Source organism: Centroberyx gerrardi, chromosome 19 (genome assembly GCF_048128805.1).
Source record: "Centroberyx gerrardi isolate f3 chromosome 19, fCenGer3.hap1.cur.20231027, whole genome shotgun sequence".
NCBI lineage: Eukaryota > Metazoa > Chordata > Actinopteri > Beryciformes > Berycidae > Centroberyx > Centroberyx gerrardi.
Window position 1 is genome coordinate 26,071,472 of NC_136015.1, and position 15,819 is coordinate 26,087,290.

The 15,819-nt window shown below is 42.9% G+C and overlaps 2 protein-coding genes across 2 annotated transcripts in view; both read left to right on the forward strand.

The window, feature by feature from the left end:
• The window catches only part of LOC144542874 (nuclear factor 7, ovary-like), a 443,231-nt gene that overhangs the window by 145,153 nt on the left and 282,259 nt on the right, over positions 1-15,819 (forward strand). The window lies entirely within an intron of this gene.
• LOC144542912 (uncharacterized) lies at positions 7,695-8,903 on the forward strand. Its single transcript, XM_078290516.1, has one exon. The coding sequence runs from the start codon at positions 7,695-7,697 to the stop codon at positions 8,901-8,903; it is 1,209 nt and encodes a 402-aa protein (XP_078146642.1).

Sequence of the window (15,819 nt, forward strand, 5' to 3'; positions counted from 1 at the left end):
ATGAATGAGAGCAAATGGAAGCGAATGAGAGCGATTGAAAGTGAATAAAAACAAATGAATGGGAGCTAAAGGAAGCAAATGAGACAGAATAAGAGCAAAAGAGAGTAAATGAAAGTGAGCGAGACTGAATGCGATTGAACGAGCATGAACAGGAGCGAATGATATCAAATTAGAGCAAATAAAAAATGAGAGCAAATAGGAGCGAATGCGAGTGAACAGAAGTGCATGAGAGTAAATGAGAGCGAATAAGAATGAATGAGAGGGAATGATGAGAGCGAATGCGATAAAATGAGAGCAAAACGAGAGCAAATGATAGTGAATAATAACAAATGAGAATAAACTGGCATGAATGAGAGTGAATGATAATAAATGAGAGTGAATGGGAGTGAATTAGAGGGAATGAGGGTGAAATGAGAGGGAATAACAGTGAATGGGAGTGAATGAGAATGAATGACAGCAAATGAGAGCGAATGAGAGTGAAATGACAGAATGACAGTAAATGAGCGAATAAAAGGGAATGAGAGCGAATGGAATAGAATGAGAGTGAATGAGGGTAAATAACAGCAGATGAGTGAATGGAAGTGAATGAGAGAAAATGGAAGAAAATGATAGCAAATAACGACAAATGAGAATGAACTGGTGTGAATGAGAGCGAATGACAGTAAATGACAGCAGATGAGCGAATGGAAGTGAATGAGAGGGAATATGAGGGAATGACAGCAAGTGAGAGTGAATGAGAGCGAATGATGGTGGAATGAGAGGGAATCACAGCAAATGGGAGTAAATGAGAGTGAATGAGAGCAAATAGCAGGGAATGAGTGAATGGGATAGAATGAGAGGGAGTGACAGTGAATGAGAGTGAATGAGGGTAAATGAGAGAAAATGAGAGCAAAATGAGAGTGAATGATAGAGAATAATGACAAATAAGAATTAATTGCCGTGAATGAGAGAGGATGGGAGTGAATGAGAGCAAATGATAATAAATGAGAGTGAATGGGAGTGAATAAAAGGGAATGATAATAATTGAGAGTGAATTGGAGTGAGGGTGGGAGGGAATGGCAGTGAATGAGAGCGAATAAGAGGGAATGAGAGTGAATGAGAGCGAATAAGAGGGAATAAGAGTGAATGAGAGCGAATAAGGGAATGAGAGTGAATGAGTGAATGAGAGCGAATAAGAGGGAATGAGAGTGAATGAGAGCGTATAAGAGGGAATGAGAGTGAATGAGAGCGTATAAGAGGGAATGAGAGTGAATGAGAGCGTATAAGAGGGAATGAGAGTGAATGAGAGTGAATAAGAGTGAATGAGAGTGAATAAGGGAATGAGAGTGAATGAGTGAATGAGAGCGAATAAGAGGGAATGAGAGTGAATGAGAGCGAATAAGAGGGAATGAGAGTGAATGAGAGCGTATAAGAGGGAATGAGAGTGAATGAGAGTGAATAAGAGTGAATGAGAGTGAATAAGGGAATGAGAGTGAATGAGTGAATGAGAGCGAATAAGAGGGAATGAGAGTGAATGAGAGCGAATAAGAGGGAATAAGAGTGAATGAGAGCGAATAAGGGAATGAGAGTGAATGAGTGAATGAGAGCGAATAAGAGGGAATGAGAGTGAATGAGAGCGTATAAGAGGGAATGAGAGTGAATGAGAGCGTATAAGAGGGAATGAGAGTGAATGAGAGTGAATAAGAGTGAATGAGAGTGAATAAGGGAATGAGAGTGAATGAGTGAATGAGAGCGAATAAGAGTGAATGAGAGTGAATGAGAGCGAATAAGAGGGAATGAGAGTGAATGTGAGTGAATAAGAGTGAATGAGAGTGAATAAGGGAATGAGAGTGAATGAGTGAATGAGAGCGAATAAGAGGGAATGAGAGTGAATGAGAGCGAATAAGAGTGAATGAGAGTGAATAAAGGAATGAGAGTGAATGAGTGAATGAGAGCGAATAAGAGGGAATGAGAGTGAATGAGAGCGAATAAGAGGGAATGAGAGCGAATAAGAGTGAATGAGAGCGAATAAGAGTGAATGAGAGCGAATAAGAGTGAATGAGAGCGAATAAGAGTGAATGAGAGCGAATGGGATAGAATGAGAGTGAATGAGAGTGAATGGGATAGAATGAGTGAATGAGGGGACATGAGAGCAAACGGGAGAAAATGAGAGCAAAATGAGAGCGAATGATAGAGAATAATGACAAATGAGAATGAATTGGTGTGAATGAGAGTGAATGGGAGTGAATGATAATAAATGAGTGAATTGGAGGGAAATGTGAGTAAATGAGAGTGGAATGAGAGGGAATGAGAATCAATGAGAGTGAACTGGAGGGAAAATGTGAGCAAACAAGAGCAAATGAGGGTGAAACGAGGAGGAATGACAGTAAGAGACAGGGAATGAGAGCGAATCAGAGGGAATGAGAGCGAATCAGAGGGCACGACAGCGATCGGGAGCGAATGAGGGCGAACAAGAGCGAAGGAGAATGAATGACAGGCGCCACGAAGCTTCAAACAACAAACCGTCTTCAGACTGGAGGCTTCAGTCTGAATAGAAGCTTTCTGCTGCTCAACGGCTTTTATAAGGAGGAGATCAAAGAGGATGACTCACTTGTTTTCAACAAGACACTCGATTTCACTGAAGACACCAACAGAGAGGAGGGATGAGAAAGAAGAAGCAGAGAGAGGGAGAGAAGAAGAAGGACAAAGGAGGCGTATAGGGGGATTTGGGAAAGAGAATAGAAGAAGAGAGGGAGCTGGAAAAGAAGAGAAAGAGAGAGAAGACGAAAAGTAGGGATTAAGAAAGAGCGCGAGTTAGAGAGGAAGAAAGAAAGAGAGAAGAAGAAGTGACGATAGAGAAAGAGAGACTGAAAAGAGAGAGAAAAGTCGAGTTAGAAAGTGGCACACGACGGCTTTGGATAAAAGACAAGAATACAGAGAGAAAGTGAATGATAAAGAAGGAGAGAAAGAGAGTGAATGAGAGGAAAAGAAAGAAACTAGGGCTGAAATTGGTCGTGGATAAAAGAGGATGACGCTTGTTTTCAAAAAGACAATTTCACTGAAAAAAGGAAAAGAGAAGACAAAGAGAAAGTTCATCATACCCTCTCTCTTTCCCTCATTCCTTCTCTCTCTCTCTCATGCTGCGTTCACATTAGTTTCCATCCAAGTAGAACGACAGAGAGAAAGAAACAGAAAAAAGAGGAAGAGAAAGAAAGAAAGAGAGAGACAAAGAAAAAGAGGGAGAATGAGTGAAAGAGTGTGTTTTGGAGAGAAAAAAGCGAGAGAAAGAAAGAAGGACTAAGAAAGAGAGAGAGAATGGGAGTGACAATGGGGGGGAGTAAAGAGAGAGAGAGAGAGAGAATGAAAAAAGCGAGAGAGGGAACAGCCATCATGGAGGAGAGGGAGGAGGAAGAGAAGGAGGAGGAGCGAGGGATGATCAGAGGGATGGACAGATAAATGAAGGATGTACATCAGAGAGAGAGAGAGAGAGAGAGATGAAAGCAGGGCCGGAGGGAGCGTTCCATCACTCCTCCTCTTCCTCTGTCGTTCATTTCAGAAACTGAACTTTTCTTCCTCTCTTCCCTCCAAACTCTTCATTCTTGCTCATTTCCATCTAAACTTTCTGTTTCTCCTCTCCATCCTCCATCTTTTCTTTCTAAACTACTATCTATCTATCTATCTATCTATCTATCTATCTATCTATCTATTCTTCTCTCCCTTTTTTAGACGAGATGTTTGATTAAAGAACGTCAAAAGTCTCTCACTCTCTCTTTCAATTTCTGTGTGTGTGAGAGTAAAGGTGACTTTCTGAACTGGGGGATATCCCATAGTCAGGTTACCACGGCAACCACCGCCCCTCCTCCCCGCTGCTGCCAAACAATCAATATACTGCATGTGTGTGTGTGTGTGTGTGTGTGTGTGGATGTCACCTCTACCTGGTCGATAACAGTCTGTCTGTCTCTTTGTCTGTGCGTCTTTTTCAATTCAAGACCTTTATTGTCGTAACAGTGTTGCCACAGCAGCCGTCTGGACCAATCAGGAGCCAGTATGTCACCTTGTTTTGGGCTGTAGCTCCAGTTATTTAAGTCATTTCATTTTCTTGTTCTTGATAGTTCAGGATGGGAAATGAAAAGCCTGGACTTGAACCCAGAACCTTCTGAGCCAAACTGCGCTGCTGAAAGGCATTCTGGGTAGACGAGGCGGGTTGAGGGAAAGTGGGTTCATCAGAAAAGTGGAGCGGGACACACACACACACACACACACACACACACACACACAAACAAAGACACACACAGAGTTTCTTTTCTTCCCTCACAGACAATCAATGTCCTCAGGGCAGGTGAAACCATGGGAACACACACACACACACACACACACACACAAACACACACACACACAGCCATACAAGTGGAACAGATATTTACTCTTATGTTCTGGTTTTATTTGTTATTCTCTTTATCTGATTATGATGAGATGCTTTCACAATCCTGTTCTGCTAATATTCACGTCAATAAAGCTGATTGAATTGAAAATTGAGTGTGTGTGCACGTGTGTGTGTGTGTGTGTGTGTGAGAGAGAGAGAGAGAGAGAGAGTTTTAATATGAAATACTTTGTCCTTGTGACACAGCAGCACAGTAATACGTAATGAAGTAGTGTGTGTGTGTGTGTGTGTGTGTGTGTGTGTGTGTCTCCGCATGTCTGTGCCCTCATTTTTGTGTGTATATTTGCGCTTTTGAACGTGTTTGTGCATGTGAGAATATGCATGTTTGTCTTTTCTTTTCTTGTGTGTGTGTGTGTGTGTGTGTGTGTCTCCGTTGGGACTGTGCAGCAGGCTGACTGATCGTCCCGACCAGGCAGGAAGCAGCGGAGAACAGAACCGACAAACACTTCGCTTCACTTTCCTTCAGCAGGAAGCAGGAAAATATTCTGGAGATCGACGAATCAAACGCACCCTGGATGATGAGCGAACTGATCGAAGCAGGATCAGAGTCGCTGTGAAGTCTAGAAAAGTTCGACCGATCCTCCACTTTGTTTTCTTTGGTCTGAACCAGAGAGGAAAAAGCCGACTTTGTTGTATTTCTGTATTCAGTTTGTTTATCTTCAAACTGACCAATCACAAGCCAAGCAGGACTTGTAAACAAAAGTCACGTGACTCACCAGCAGCTTGTTTATCGGACCGAGTTTTTAGACTCCAGTTCCTGTAACTTTATCTAACATATGATGGACTCGTCTGTCTCTTCTTCTGTGGTGTTCAGACCAGTTCAGAACACATGAAGAAACAGCTGAATATGAGCATCAGTCCAGACTTCATTTTGTTCTGCTCGGCTTTCCGTCTCCTTCTACCCATAATCCCTTGTGTTTCGGGGCGGTTTCCTGTAGTTGCGGTTCTCTCGTTAGAGGACTGAGACTCTGTTGTCGTGTTCGAGGTGAACGAGAAGTGAGAGGTGCGATTACTTCATGATCTCCCTCTGCTGTCACATGTTGTCGGATTTGTCGGAGAAACAAATTTCCTACTCTTTTTTTACATAAACAACACTGAAAGTCGGATGATGAAGTCGGAAAGTCTGAGAAAATTTGCTACCTAGTTCTGACTGATAACCGTTAACCTTCTCAACATGGTGAAAAGATCAGGTTTAGTGTCAGTTAACAGTAAGAAAACACTTCAACACACCTGCAGCTTCATTACAGGTTTGCAGACTAATCATCATAACTGACATTTGTTTGAATGAAGTTCATTAAATTATCTTGTTCAGCTGCAGGGCGGCCATGTTTGTTTATGCTTTTTGTCTTGGGTCTGGGTTTGATTTTCCAAAGTAGCACGTGAAAGCAACGCAGCCGACGAGGATCTGCCGATCAGCATCACATCAATTTGATTTTATTCCACCGGTACTTACAGTGTGAAAGTGGCGTGACGGACAGCTGCGGCCTCCAACCAGACGACAGGACGAACAGGAAGCGCTCACTGCGGTTCAGGAAGTAAACAGGAAGTCAGGAGGTGGGGGTGGACCCCCTCAGACCTGGAACAAGAGAAGACATGACGTTTTAACATGAAGTCTGAACCGGTCGGTCAGTATCATCGTTATTTTCAGAGTGTGTTCAAGATGAAAACAGATATTCAATATATTTCACATGTTTTCACAGCCCAGCATCTGTCTAGGTGTTCTGCTAATCACCAACATGGAAAAAGTAATGTATGCTTTTATATTTTTTCAGATTTTAACTCCTGTTTCTGAAACTCTCCCAACAATTTGCTTAAAGTTTCTAGAAACTGATGTTAGAATGGGTCAAAAATATAATAAAACCTGCTAATGTAAAACAGGCTTCTCAGGCTTGAGCAGCGAACAACGCGTTTCGCTAGTTGCTTCCTCAGGTTCGAGCGAACCAGAAGACGCTCAGAAACCTCCACCGGCGCTGAACAATCCTCCGGTTCGCTGTTACACCCGAACGCATCACTCCTATCACTTCAATTTGAAGTTAAATTGATTTCTTCAGCCTGCAAAAATCCTCTTAGGATTTAGAATCAAGTCTCTCTCTGTTCGTTTCATAGTTCTGGGTAAAAATCTTCTAATTGGGAACTCCAGGTCCGGCTCACACAGGAATCTAATCAATTGTTCTGCAGCTCAGAGCAAAACATCTGATGGAAATCTGTTCAGAAATGTTTGAGAAATCCTCTGAAGAACAAACTAACTAACGGATGAAAACAAAACTCCTCAGCAGAGAAACTAAACACACAAATATCAGAGAAGAGAGGAAGAGGTGGAAATGAAAGACAAGACTGCTTAGAGGCTTCCTTCCTTCCTTCCTTCCTTCCTTCCTTCCTTGGGATCCCCACTAGCTGAACCCCATTAGGCAGGAAAACTATCATGTTCTACAGGCATTGCATCCTCAATTATGAAGAAAAATCAGAGGTGTGACCAAGTCAACTTTGCTCGAGTCCCAAGTCAGTCTCAAGTCTTGAGGCACAAGTCTCAAGTCAAGTCTCAAGTCTAAATGTAGATTACCAAGTCAAGTCCAAGTCATTAATGTCAAGTCTCAAGTCTAAATGTAGAACAGCAAGTCAAGTCAGAACAAATAATGAGTCCAGTATCAATTTAATATCTTAAAGAAAACTAAATATCTAGGACTTTTCAATGCAATATGGTTTTAATAGGATAAAAACTTGGTAAGAGCATCATGAGTTTGATTTCTATAATCAGTTTCAACTTCAATAAATTCAATCATTCCATACAAATTCAGAAAACAGAATTTAAATTCAGTCGTCCGCTGGAACAAATCTCATCACTTTCAATCTAAGTCATTTACACAAACACAAGATCTCAAGTCAAGACTTTAGAAACCTTTTCAAGTCATCAAAGTACAAGTCAGAGTCAAGTCCCAAGTCACCAGAACCCAAGTCAAGTCAAGTCTCAAGTCTTCTCTTCATGCATCAAGTCAAGACTCAAGCAGTTTAAACATTTAGACTTGAGACTTGACATTAACGACATGGACTTGACTTGGGACTTGATTTGAGACTTGAGACTGACTTGGGACTCGAGCAAAGCTGACTTGCTCACACCTCTGAACGTTTGTCATGCATTAATGTCTTTCCACTGATTTCCATCCTCCTCTTCTTCTTCTCTCTCAGCCTGCTGCTCAGTATCTGGCAGCAGTTCAGCTCTCAGTCTGAACAAGTCGCTCATTTCCAAACGAAGACTCGGCTCTGCTAATTGAGCCGAATGTTACTGAGCGCCGGGCCGAGGCAGGAACTTCTACACCGGCTAACCTTTCCTAACAAGCTAATAGGAGGCGTTAAGGAGATCCGCGTCCAATTAGAGCTGACCTCCCTTAACGAGGGCGTGCAAAGGAGGATTATGGGAAAACACAAAGCACAACAGAAGAGAGCGGAGCGGACGGCGGCTCAGTTCAACATGATGCAGAGACAGAACGCAACAGACATGACAGTCAGTTTCCCTCAGGATGCTGGTTTACTTCAGGCTGCAGGACTTCAGGCTGCTGGTTTACTTCAGGCTGCTGGTTTACTTCAGGCTGCAGGACTTCAGGCTGCTGGTTTACTTCAGGCTGCTGGTTTACTTCAGGCTGCTGGTTTACTTCAGGCTGCTGGTTTACTTCAGGATGCAGGTTTACTTCAGGCTGCAGGTTTACTTCAGGCTGCTGGTTTACTTCAGGCTGCTGGTTTACTTCAGGATGCAGGTTTACTTCAGGCTGCAGGTTTACTTCAGGCTGCAGGACTTCAGGCTGCTGGTTTACTTCAGGCTGCTGGTTTACTTCAGGCTGCAGGACTTCAGGCTGCTGGTTTACTTCAGGCTGCTGGTTTACTTCAGGCTGCTGGTTTACTTCAGGCTGCTGGTTTACTTCAGGATGCAGGTTTACTTCAGGCTGCAGGTTTACTTCAGGCTGCTGGTTTACTTCAGGCTGCTGGTTTACTTCAGGATGCAGGTTTACTTCAGGCTGCAGGTTTACTTCAGGCTGCTGGTTTACTTCAGGATGCTGGTTTACTTCAGGCTGCTGGTTTACTTCTGCTGCTGGTTTACGTCAGGCTGCTGGTTTACTTCAGGCTGCAGGTTTACTTCAGGCTGCAGGTTTACTTCAGGCTGCAGGTTTACGTCAGGCCGCTGGTTTACTTCAGGCTGCAGGTTTACGTCAGGCTGCTGGTTTACTTCAGGCTGCAGGTTTACTTCAGGCTGCTGGTTTACTTCAGGCTGCAGGTTTACTTCAGGCTGCAGGTTTACTTCAGGCTGCAGGACTTCAGGCTGCTGGTTTACTTCAGGCTGCAGGACTTCAGGCTGCTGGTTTACTTCAGGCTGCAGGACTTCAGGCTGCTGGGTCAAAACCTCCTGTCTCTAAAACATCAACAGAACAGCTTGGTTCAGCTGGATGACGAGGAATTTAGAGTTCATCCAAGGAGTTTTGAACCGGTTTCATAAGCCAAAGAATCCAGACCACACAGGAGCATGTAATCCTTCAGATGAAGTTAAAACATGAAATTAGAGTTACAAGGTTTTCACATGACAGCAGTGTTCAGCTGGATTGTTGACAGGCAGTGAGCTCAGATCTTAGATTTCCTACATTTATATCCTGTATTTTTTTCAGGCACTAAAATCTCTAACTCCAGTAGGCTAGGCTAGCTCATTAGTCAGCTAATGAGGCTAGCATTAGCTGACTGTTAAATCCCATCCGGTCATCACTACTTTAGTAAAACAAGCACAACATACAGCTAATTAGAAACATGTTACCTCCTACATATAGCATGTAAACTGTTTCAAACTTCAATAGCCTCAATATTCAGTTACACAAACAAGCAGCCGACCAACACCATGTTCTGTGTCACAGGTGCAATGAATTCTGGTTATTGTAGTTCACTGACAAGCTTTCAGTACTAACATTTAGTCTCCATCTTTGCAGCTAAGCAGCCGTTGCTCTTACTGCTCTTCCCACAGATCACCTGTCAATCAAACAGTGTGGGCGGAGCTTGTATATTTCTGTTGATGCAGTTTGAGTTTCTCTCTTCTTTGTCTGTTCAGTCATGGTAGCTATCGCTGCTCATGCTAACTACCCAGTTCTTCTTCTTCTGCTGTTTATTCCAAACAAACCGGAAACGTAAATCGCATCACTTTTTCCCGGGAAAGAGCTACTTAGAAAGATTACAAAATTCAAGACATGATGCTAGGTGGAGATGTGTGTGTGTGTGTGTGTGTGTGTGTGTGTGTGTGTGACGGAGTTATTGGTCACCGCTGTCACTATCTAATCGGACCTTTTGATTGGCCCTGCGGTCGGCGGTCTCCATGGGCACCGTTACTATAGCGCCGGTTGCCACGGTAGCAATTTTTGCAAAAGTGTTGTGGTTCTACTCCAGCGGTCAGGAGTACATTCCTGTGAGATTAATGTGTGTGTGTGTGTGTGTGTGTGTGTGTGTGTATGAGACAAACAGGTTTATCCCCTTGTTATGATTTTCTGTCATATTTTACATTCCGCATTTTATGCCTTTCTACAAACTCCAGTTCATTTTCTCACACTTTTTCCCAACACACACACACACACACACACACACACACACACTCATCATTTTTTCCATGCATAAACAAAACAAAACAAACACAAATATTCCAGTACTTCTCTCCGTTAATCCTAATCTGATCCTCCTGCTCTGGTTCGATCTGACAGACGGCTGCTCTCCTCCTCCTCCTCTCCTCCTCTCCACCTCTCCTCCTCCTCTCCTCCCTCTCTTCTGTCTGTCTTCCTGTCGTTCACCTTTCATATTTACATTTCTATTCCTCTCTCTCTCTCTCTCTTCTCCTCCTCCTGTCTGCTGTCAAGCTGCGCTCTGCTGTATTGACGTCCGCTTTGTTGACTCGCTCTCCTCCTCCGCTCCGTCCCATTGATCTATTTATCCATCTGTCTCCTTCACTCGCTCCTCTTTTAGGTTTGTTTGATTGATATAAATTCTCTCTCTCTCTCCCCACTTTCAGATGATTCTCTCTCTCTCTCTCTCTCTCTCGCTGTTTCTCTCTCTCTTCCCGTCACTTGTCTCTCTCTCTCTTTTGCCTTATTCAGCATCCTAATTCTCTTTTTCTCTCCATCTCTCTCTCTCCTCTTGGTTATATCCTCATTTAATTAAAACACTCTCTCTCTTTTTCTCCCTCTTTTCCTTTATATTCTCTGTCTCTCTCCTCTCTCTCTCATCCTTTTCTCTCGCCTTCCCTCCTTCCCTATCCTTACTTCCCTCCATTGCTCTCCTTTCCTCTCCCTCCTTACTTCCTTCCCTCTCTCCTTTCCTCCACCCCTCTCTCTCCTTCCTTCCCTCCCTTTCTCTCTTTCCTTCCCTCTTTCCCTATCCTTCCTCTTCTCCCTTGCTCTCCTTTCCTCTCCCTCCTTCCTTCCCTCTCTCTCCTTCCGTCCTTCCCTCCCTCTCTCCTTCCCTCCCATGCTCTCCTTTCCTCTCTTTCCCTCCTTCCATCTATCTCCTTCCCTCTCTCCTACCTTCCTTCCCTCTCTCTCTCCTTCCTTCATTCCTTCCGTCCCTTTCTCTCACTCCTTCCCTCTTTCCCTATCCTTCCTCTTCTCCCTTGCTCTCCTTTCCTCTCCCTCCTTCCTTCCCTCTCTCTCCTTCCGTCCTTCCCTCCCTCTCTCCTTCCCTCCCATGCTCTCCTTTCCTCTCTTTCCCTCCTTCCATCTATCTCCTTCCCTCTCTCCTACCTTCCTTCCCTCTCTCTCTCCTTCCCTCCTTCCTTCATTCCTTCCGTCCCTTTCTCTCACTCCTTCCCTCTTTCCCTATCCTTCCTCTTCTCCCTTGCTCTCCTTTCCTCTCTCCCTCCTTCCTTCCCTCTCTCTCCTTCCGTCCTTCCCTCCTTCCCTCCTTCCCTCTCTCCTTCCCTCCCATGCTCTCCTTTCCTCTCTTTCCCTCCTTCCATCTATCTCCTTCCCTCTCTCCTACCTTCCTTCCCTCTCTCTCTCCTTCCCTCCTTCCTTCATTCCTTCCGTCCCTTTCTCTCACTCCTTCCCTATCTTTCCTGTCTTTCTCTCTCTCTCTCTCCATTTTCAGTTGCTTTACTCTCTTCATGTCGTCTTTCCTCTCCTCCTCCAGTCTCGTCCAGTCGATGTAATCTCTCTGATTCCAGCAGCCTGAAGCTTTATTGGCAGGACCAGAGGAGTTTCTGTTGCCAAAGCATTTGCAAAGATGTGATAACCGACAAATAAATAATTATCAAGCACAGGAATAATAAAAACCGAGTCTCAAACAGTAAGAGCTGAGGAGTGTGAAGGCACAGATAAAGACCGGTCCCCAGATAAAGACAAGTGAATGAATTAGGAGTGAAATATGCAATATTTATAGCATAAAATACAGAGGCGGGGACTCGAGTCACATGACTTGGACTCGAGTCAAAGTTTCAATCACTTGAGTCTTGACTTGCTGCATGAAGAGAAGACTTGAGACTTGACTTGACTTGGGTTCTGGTGACTTGGGACTTGACTCTGACTTGTACTTTGATGACTTGAAAAGGTTTCTAAAGTCTTGACTTGAGATCTTGTGTTTGTGTAAATGACTTAGATTGAAAGTGATGAGATTTGTTCCAGCGGACGACTGAATTTAAATTCTGTTTTCTGAATTTGTATGGAATGATTGAATTTATTGAAGTTGAAACTGATTATAGAAATCAAACTCATGATGCTCTTACCAAGTTTTTATCCTATTAAAACCATATTGCATTGAAAAGTCCTAGATATTTAGTTTTCTTTAAGATATTAAATTGATACTGGACTCTTGATTGTTCTGACTTGACTTGCTGTTCTACATTTAGACTTGAGACTTGACTTTAATGACTTGGACTTGACTTGGTAATCTACATTTAGACTTAAGACTGACTTGGGACTCGAGTGAAATTGACTTGGTCACACCTCTGTATTTTAAGACATCAGCTGTTGGGTTGCCAGGTTGTTTTTGAGTCTCTTTCCTTTTTCAGTTTTCAAGCTTAAGGTGCCAAATCCTGTGCTGAGTGAGAGTCACACCTCCTCTCTCTCTCTCTCCTTTTTTCTCTTTTCTCTTATCTTCCAGCCTCATTCAGTCCAAATACTCTCTCTTTCTCTCTCTCCCTCTGTTTTCCATCCTTATTCAATTGGTCGACTGTCTTTCCTTATCTTCCACCTCTTATTCGGTTGATGTATTCTCTCTCTTTCCCTCCATGTTACATCCTTATTCCACTGATATACCCTCTCTCTCTCTCTCTATCTCTCTCTCTCTCTCTCTATCTCTCTCTCCTCTCTCTTTCCCCTTATCTCCCCCCTCATTCAGCTGAAATACACTCTCTATAAACCTCCTCTTCCTCTCTTTCTCTCTCTCTTATCTTCCAGCCTCATTCAGTCGAGGCCATCTTCATTTGATGTCCTACAGCAGTATCTCTCTCTCTCTCTCTCTCTCTCCTCGCTCCCTCCATCATCGTTTCCATCCCTCCGTCCTTCCTCTAATAGCTCTAATCATCCTTCATGCCTGAGCAGCAGTCGGACGACAGGCTTTTTAAAAACAACAGCGTCTGACTCGACCGATCGGCTTTTTCCCCAAACAAACCAATAACAATAAAGATATTGAACTGATATCTGCTGTTAAAGTGAGAGGAGCAGAAAGAAGGAGTGAAATAAACTGGAACTTATCTTTCTTTTAGGATGTTTTTTTCAGTATTGGATGTAGTGGAGCGGCTGCAGTCAGAATTAGCAGCTTAAAAGAAGTCACAGCATTGTTCATCAATACTATCATGGATCATTATACTGACATGTATTCAGTATCTTCAGATTTGACAAAATATACTAAAAATTGCAGAGTATTCAGTGTTTTCCCTCTGAATTTTATTCTTGGCTTGCTGTTAAAGCAAAAGTAAAAGCAAGAAGAAATGAAATAAACCGTAATTTATTGTTCTTTTAGGTTGTTTTTCTTTTACCAAAGTGTGTGAAAGTTTTTTGTTTTTTTTCAGTATTGGATAGACAAATACGGACAAAGTACAAGCTATTTTGTCCGTATTAACAGCTTAAAACAAGTCATAGCATTGTTCATCAATACTGTTACGGATCATTATACTGACATGTATTCAGAAAGTTTAAATTTGACCATTTTCATGCCAAAATATACCAAAAAATGACGAGTATTCAGCGTTTTCCCCTGAACGTTCTTTCAGGAGGGAAAACAGCGTTCAGATCGTCATGTGACACTAAAACTCTCCACTGAACCTCAGGATGACACTAATTACAGCCTAATAATACCGATCATATTAACATATTCATCAATACTCTCATGGAATCTCATCAGAATGTCTCATTAGAATCAGTTCAGGTTATGGACTTTCCCATCAAGCAGTGCAGCACCGATCAATTCTACAATAAATATGTGATCAATCAACCTGGATCATATCTGAGGACGATATTGACTTTCCCGTATCTGATTTTTAATAAAAGTCCGGTATCTGGTGATGTAATCGGTCGGACCTGACTCGACCTCTGACCCCCAACACACCCCACTTCCTGTCCCCGTCCCCGTGGCAACGCCGAGGCCGGCTAACGAGCTCCAGCCTCGTTAGGTCATGAATCATCCAATCCCCTTCTCCTCCTCCTACTCCTCCTCCAGCTGTCTATTTTCACTCATCCTTTCCGTAATGAAAGACTCTCTCTCTCTCTCTCTCTCTCTCTCTCTTTCTCTCTCTCTCTCTCTTCCACACTAACTAGTCTGCTGCTGCCAATCATTTTTATCCTTTTCTTTCTCTTCTGTCCATTGATTCCACTTCTCTTCTCTTAGTGAAAAACTGACTGCAGGCTCTTCACTATTCCAATAAACCCATTCTCTCTCTCTCTCTTTCCTTTGTTGTTCTTCTTCTTCCCTCTCTTTCGCTCCTACCCAGCCATGTCCATCCTGATTTTTTCATCTCTTTTGATTCTCATGATCGATTCTACTTTTGCAAATGAAAGACGACGCCCATCTACCGTCCATCTTCCCTCTCAATCCATCCTGCCTCATCCTTTCTTTACCTTAATTATTATATTTTTCTGTTTTCTCTTCTTCTACTCCTGTCCTCTCCTAATGGCTGACTCAACACTCTTCTATCTTCCTCTCCAATAAACCTATCAACCTTTCCATCCATCCCTCCTCATCCCAACTTCTCCAAACCTTTAGAGGTTTTATATCCCCAACCTGCTCCCAGCAGCTGAGTCTCCATGATGGAGGAACACTGTAGAATATTCTGTTAGTTAATAAAGTGTAAATCTGTATCAAGCAGCTAGAAGCAGAGAGCAGCTGAGTCAGCTTGTTGTGGTGTGGCTGTAGATCCATTCAGTAACGTTCTCAGTAAAAGTGAATAGTGTGATAAGGTGGATTTGGTTACTGTGACACAGTAAACTGTCTTGTCTTTAGCCCTAGTCTCTACTCCAAAACACTCTGAGTTGTAGCTTGAGAAGAGTCAGCTCAGTTAACCTGAACAAACTGTTAGCTAGCTAACTAGCCGGCAAACACACTGATGTTAATGTGAACACGCTAACGCTAGCTGCTACTAGATACGTTAGCTAGTGTGCTAATCAGATGTGTTAACAACAAGACAGTGATGTTAGCTGACCAGATACTATGGTTAGCTAGCTAACAAGCTGACATTATCTAAACACTAAATCAATCAGATGGATCAGTGATGAAATGATCAGTTCAGTCAGAAACAGACAGAAATTAACCGTCTGTTCAATTCTGTTGAGACGACAGAAACACAGTCAGCTGTTCACAGAGCTGAGGACCTCCAAGATGGCCGCCAGAGGGAGGTGACATCACCTGAAAGTCTACTATTCTTCCTCTATTCCTCTTTCTATTCACTCTTCTTTCTTTCTCAACATTAAACCTCTCTCCATCAGTCTCCTCTTTACCAAATATTTTTTATTTCTCTTCTCCTTCACTTCTAAACCTCCTCATCATGCCCATTTTAATGTTTTCTATTCAACCTTCTACTTCTCTTCCTAATCACTCTATCCTCCTCTCTTCCTCTCCAATAAAGTCATCACTCTCTTCATCCATCCCTCCTCTCGCGATCCTTTTCTCTTTCCCATTAAACAGACTCTTTCTGTTCATTATAACTTATTGATTACTTAAACACTCTTTCTCCCGTTTTACACTGATTCCACTTCTGCTAATGAAAGACGAGACTCTCTTCACCTTTAATGGATCCACTCGTCTTTTTCTCTGTCAATCTGCCTCTTTTTCTGTTCTTTCACTGACTTTATTTCTTCTTCTTCTTCCTCTACTCTTTTTAATGACCGACTCTTCCCTCATTCATTTCCTTTCCAATAAACCTAAATCACCTTTTCCATCCATCTATCCCTTTTTCT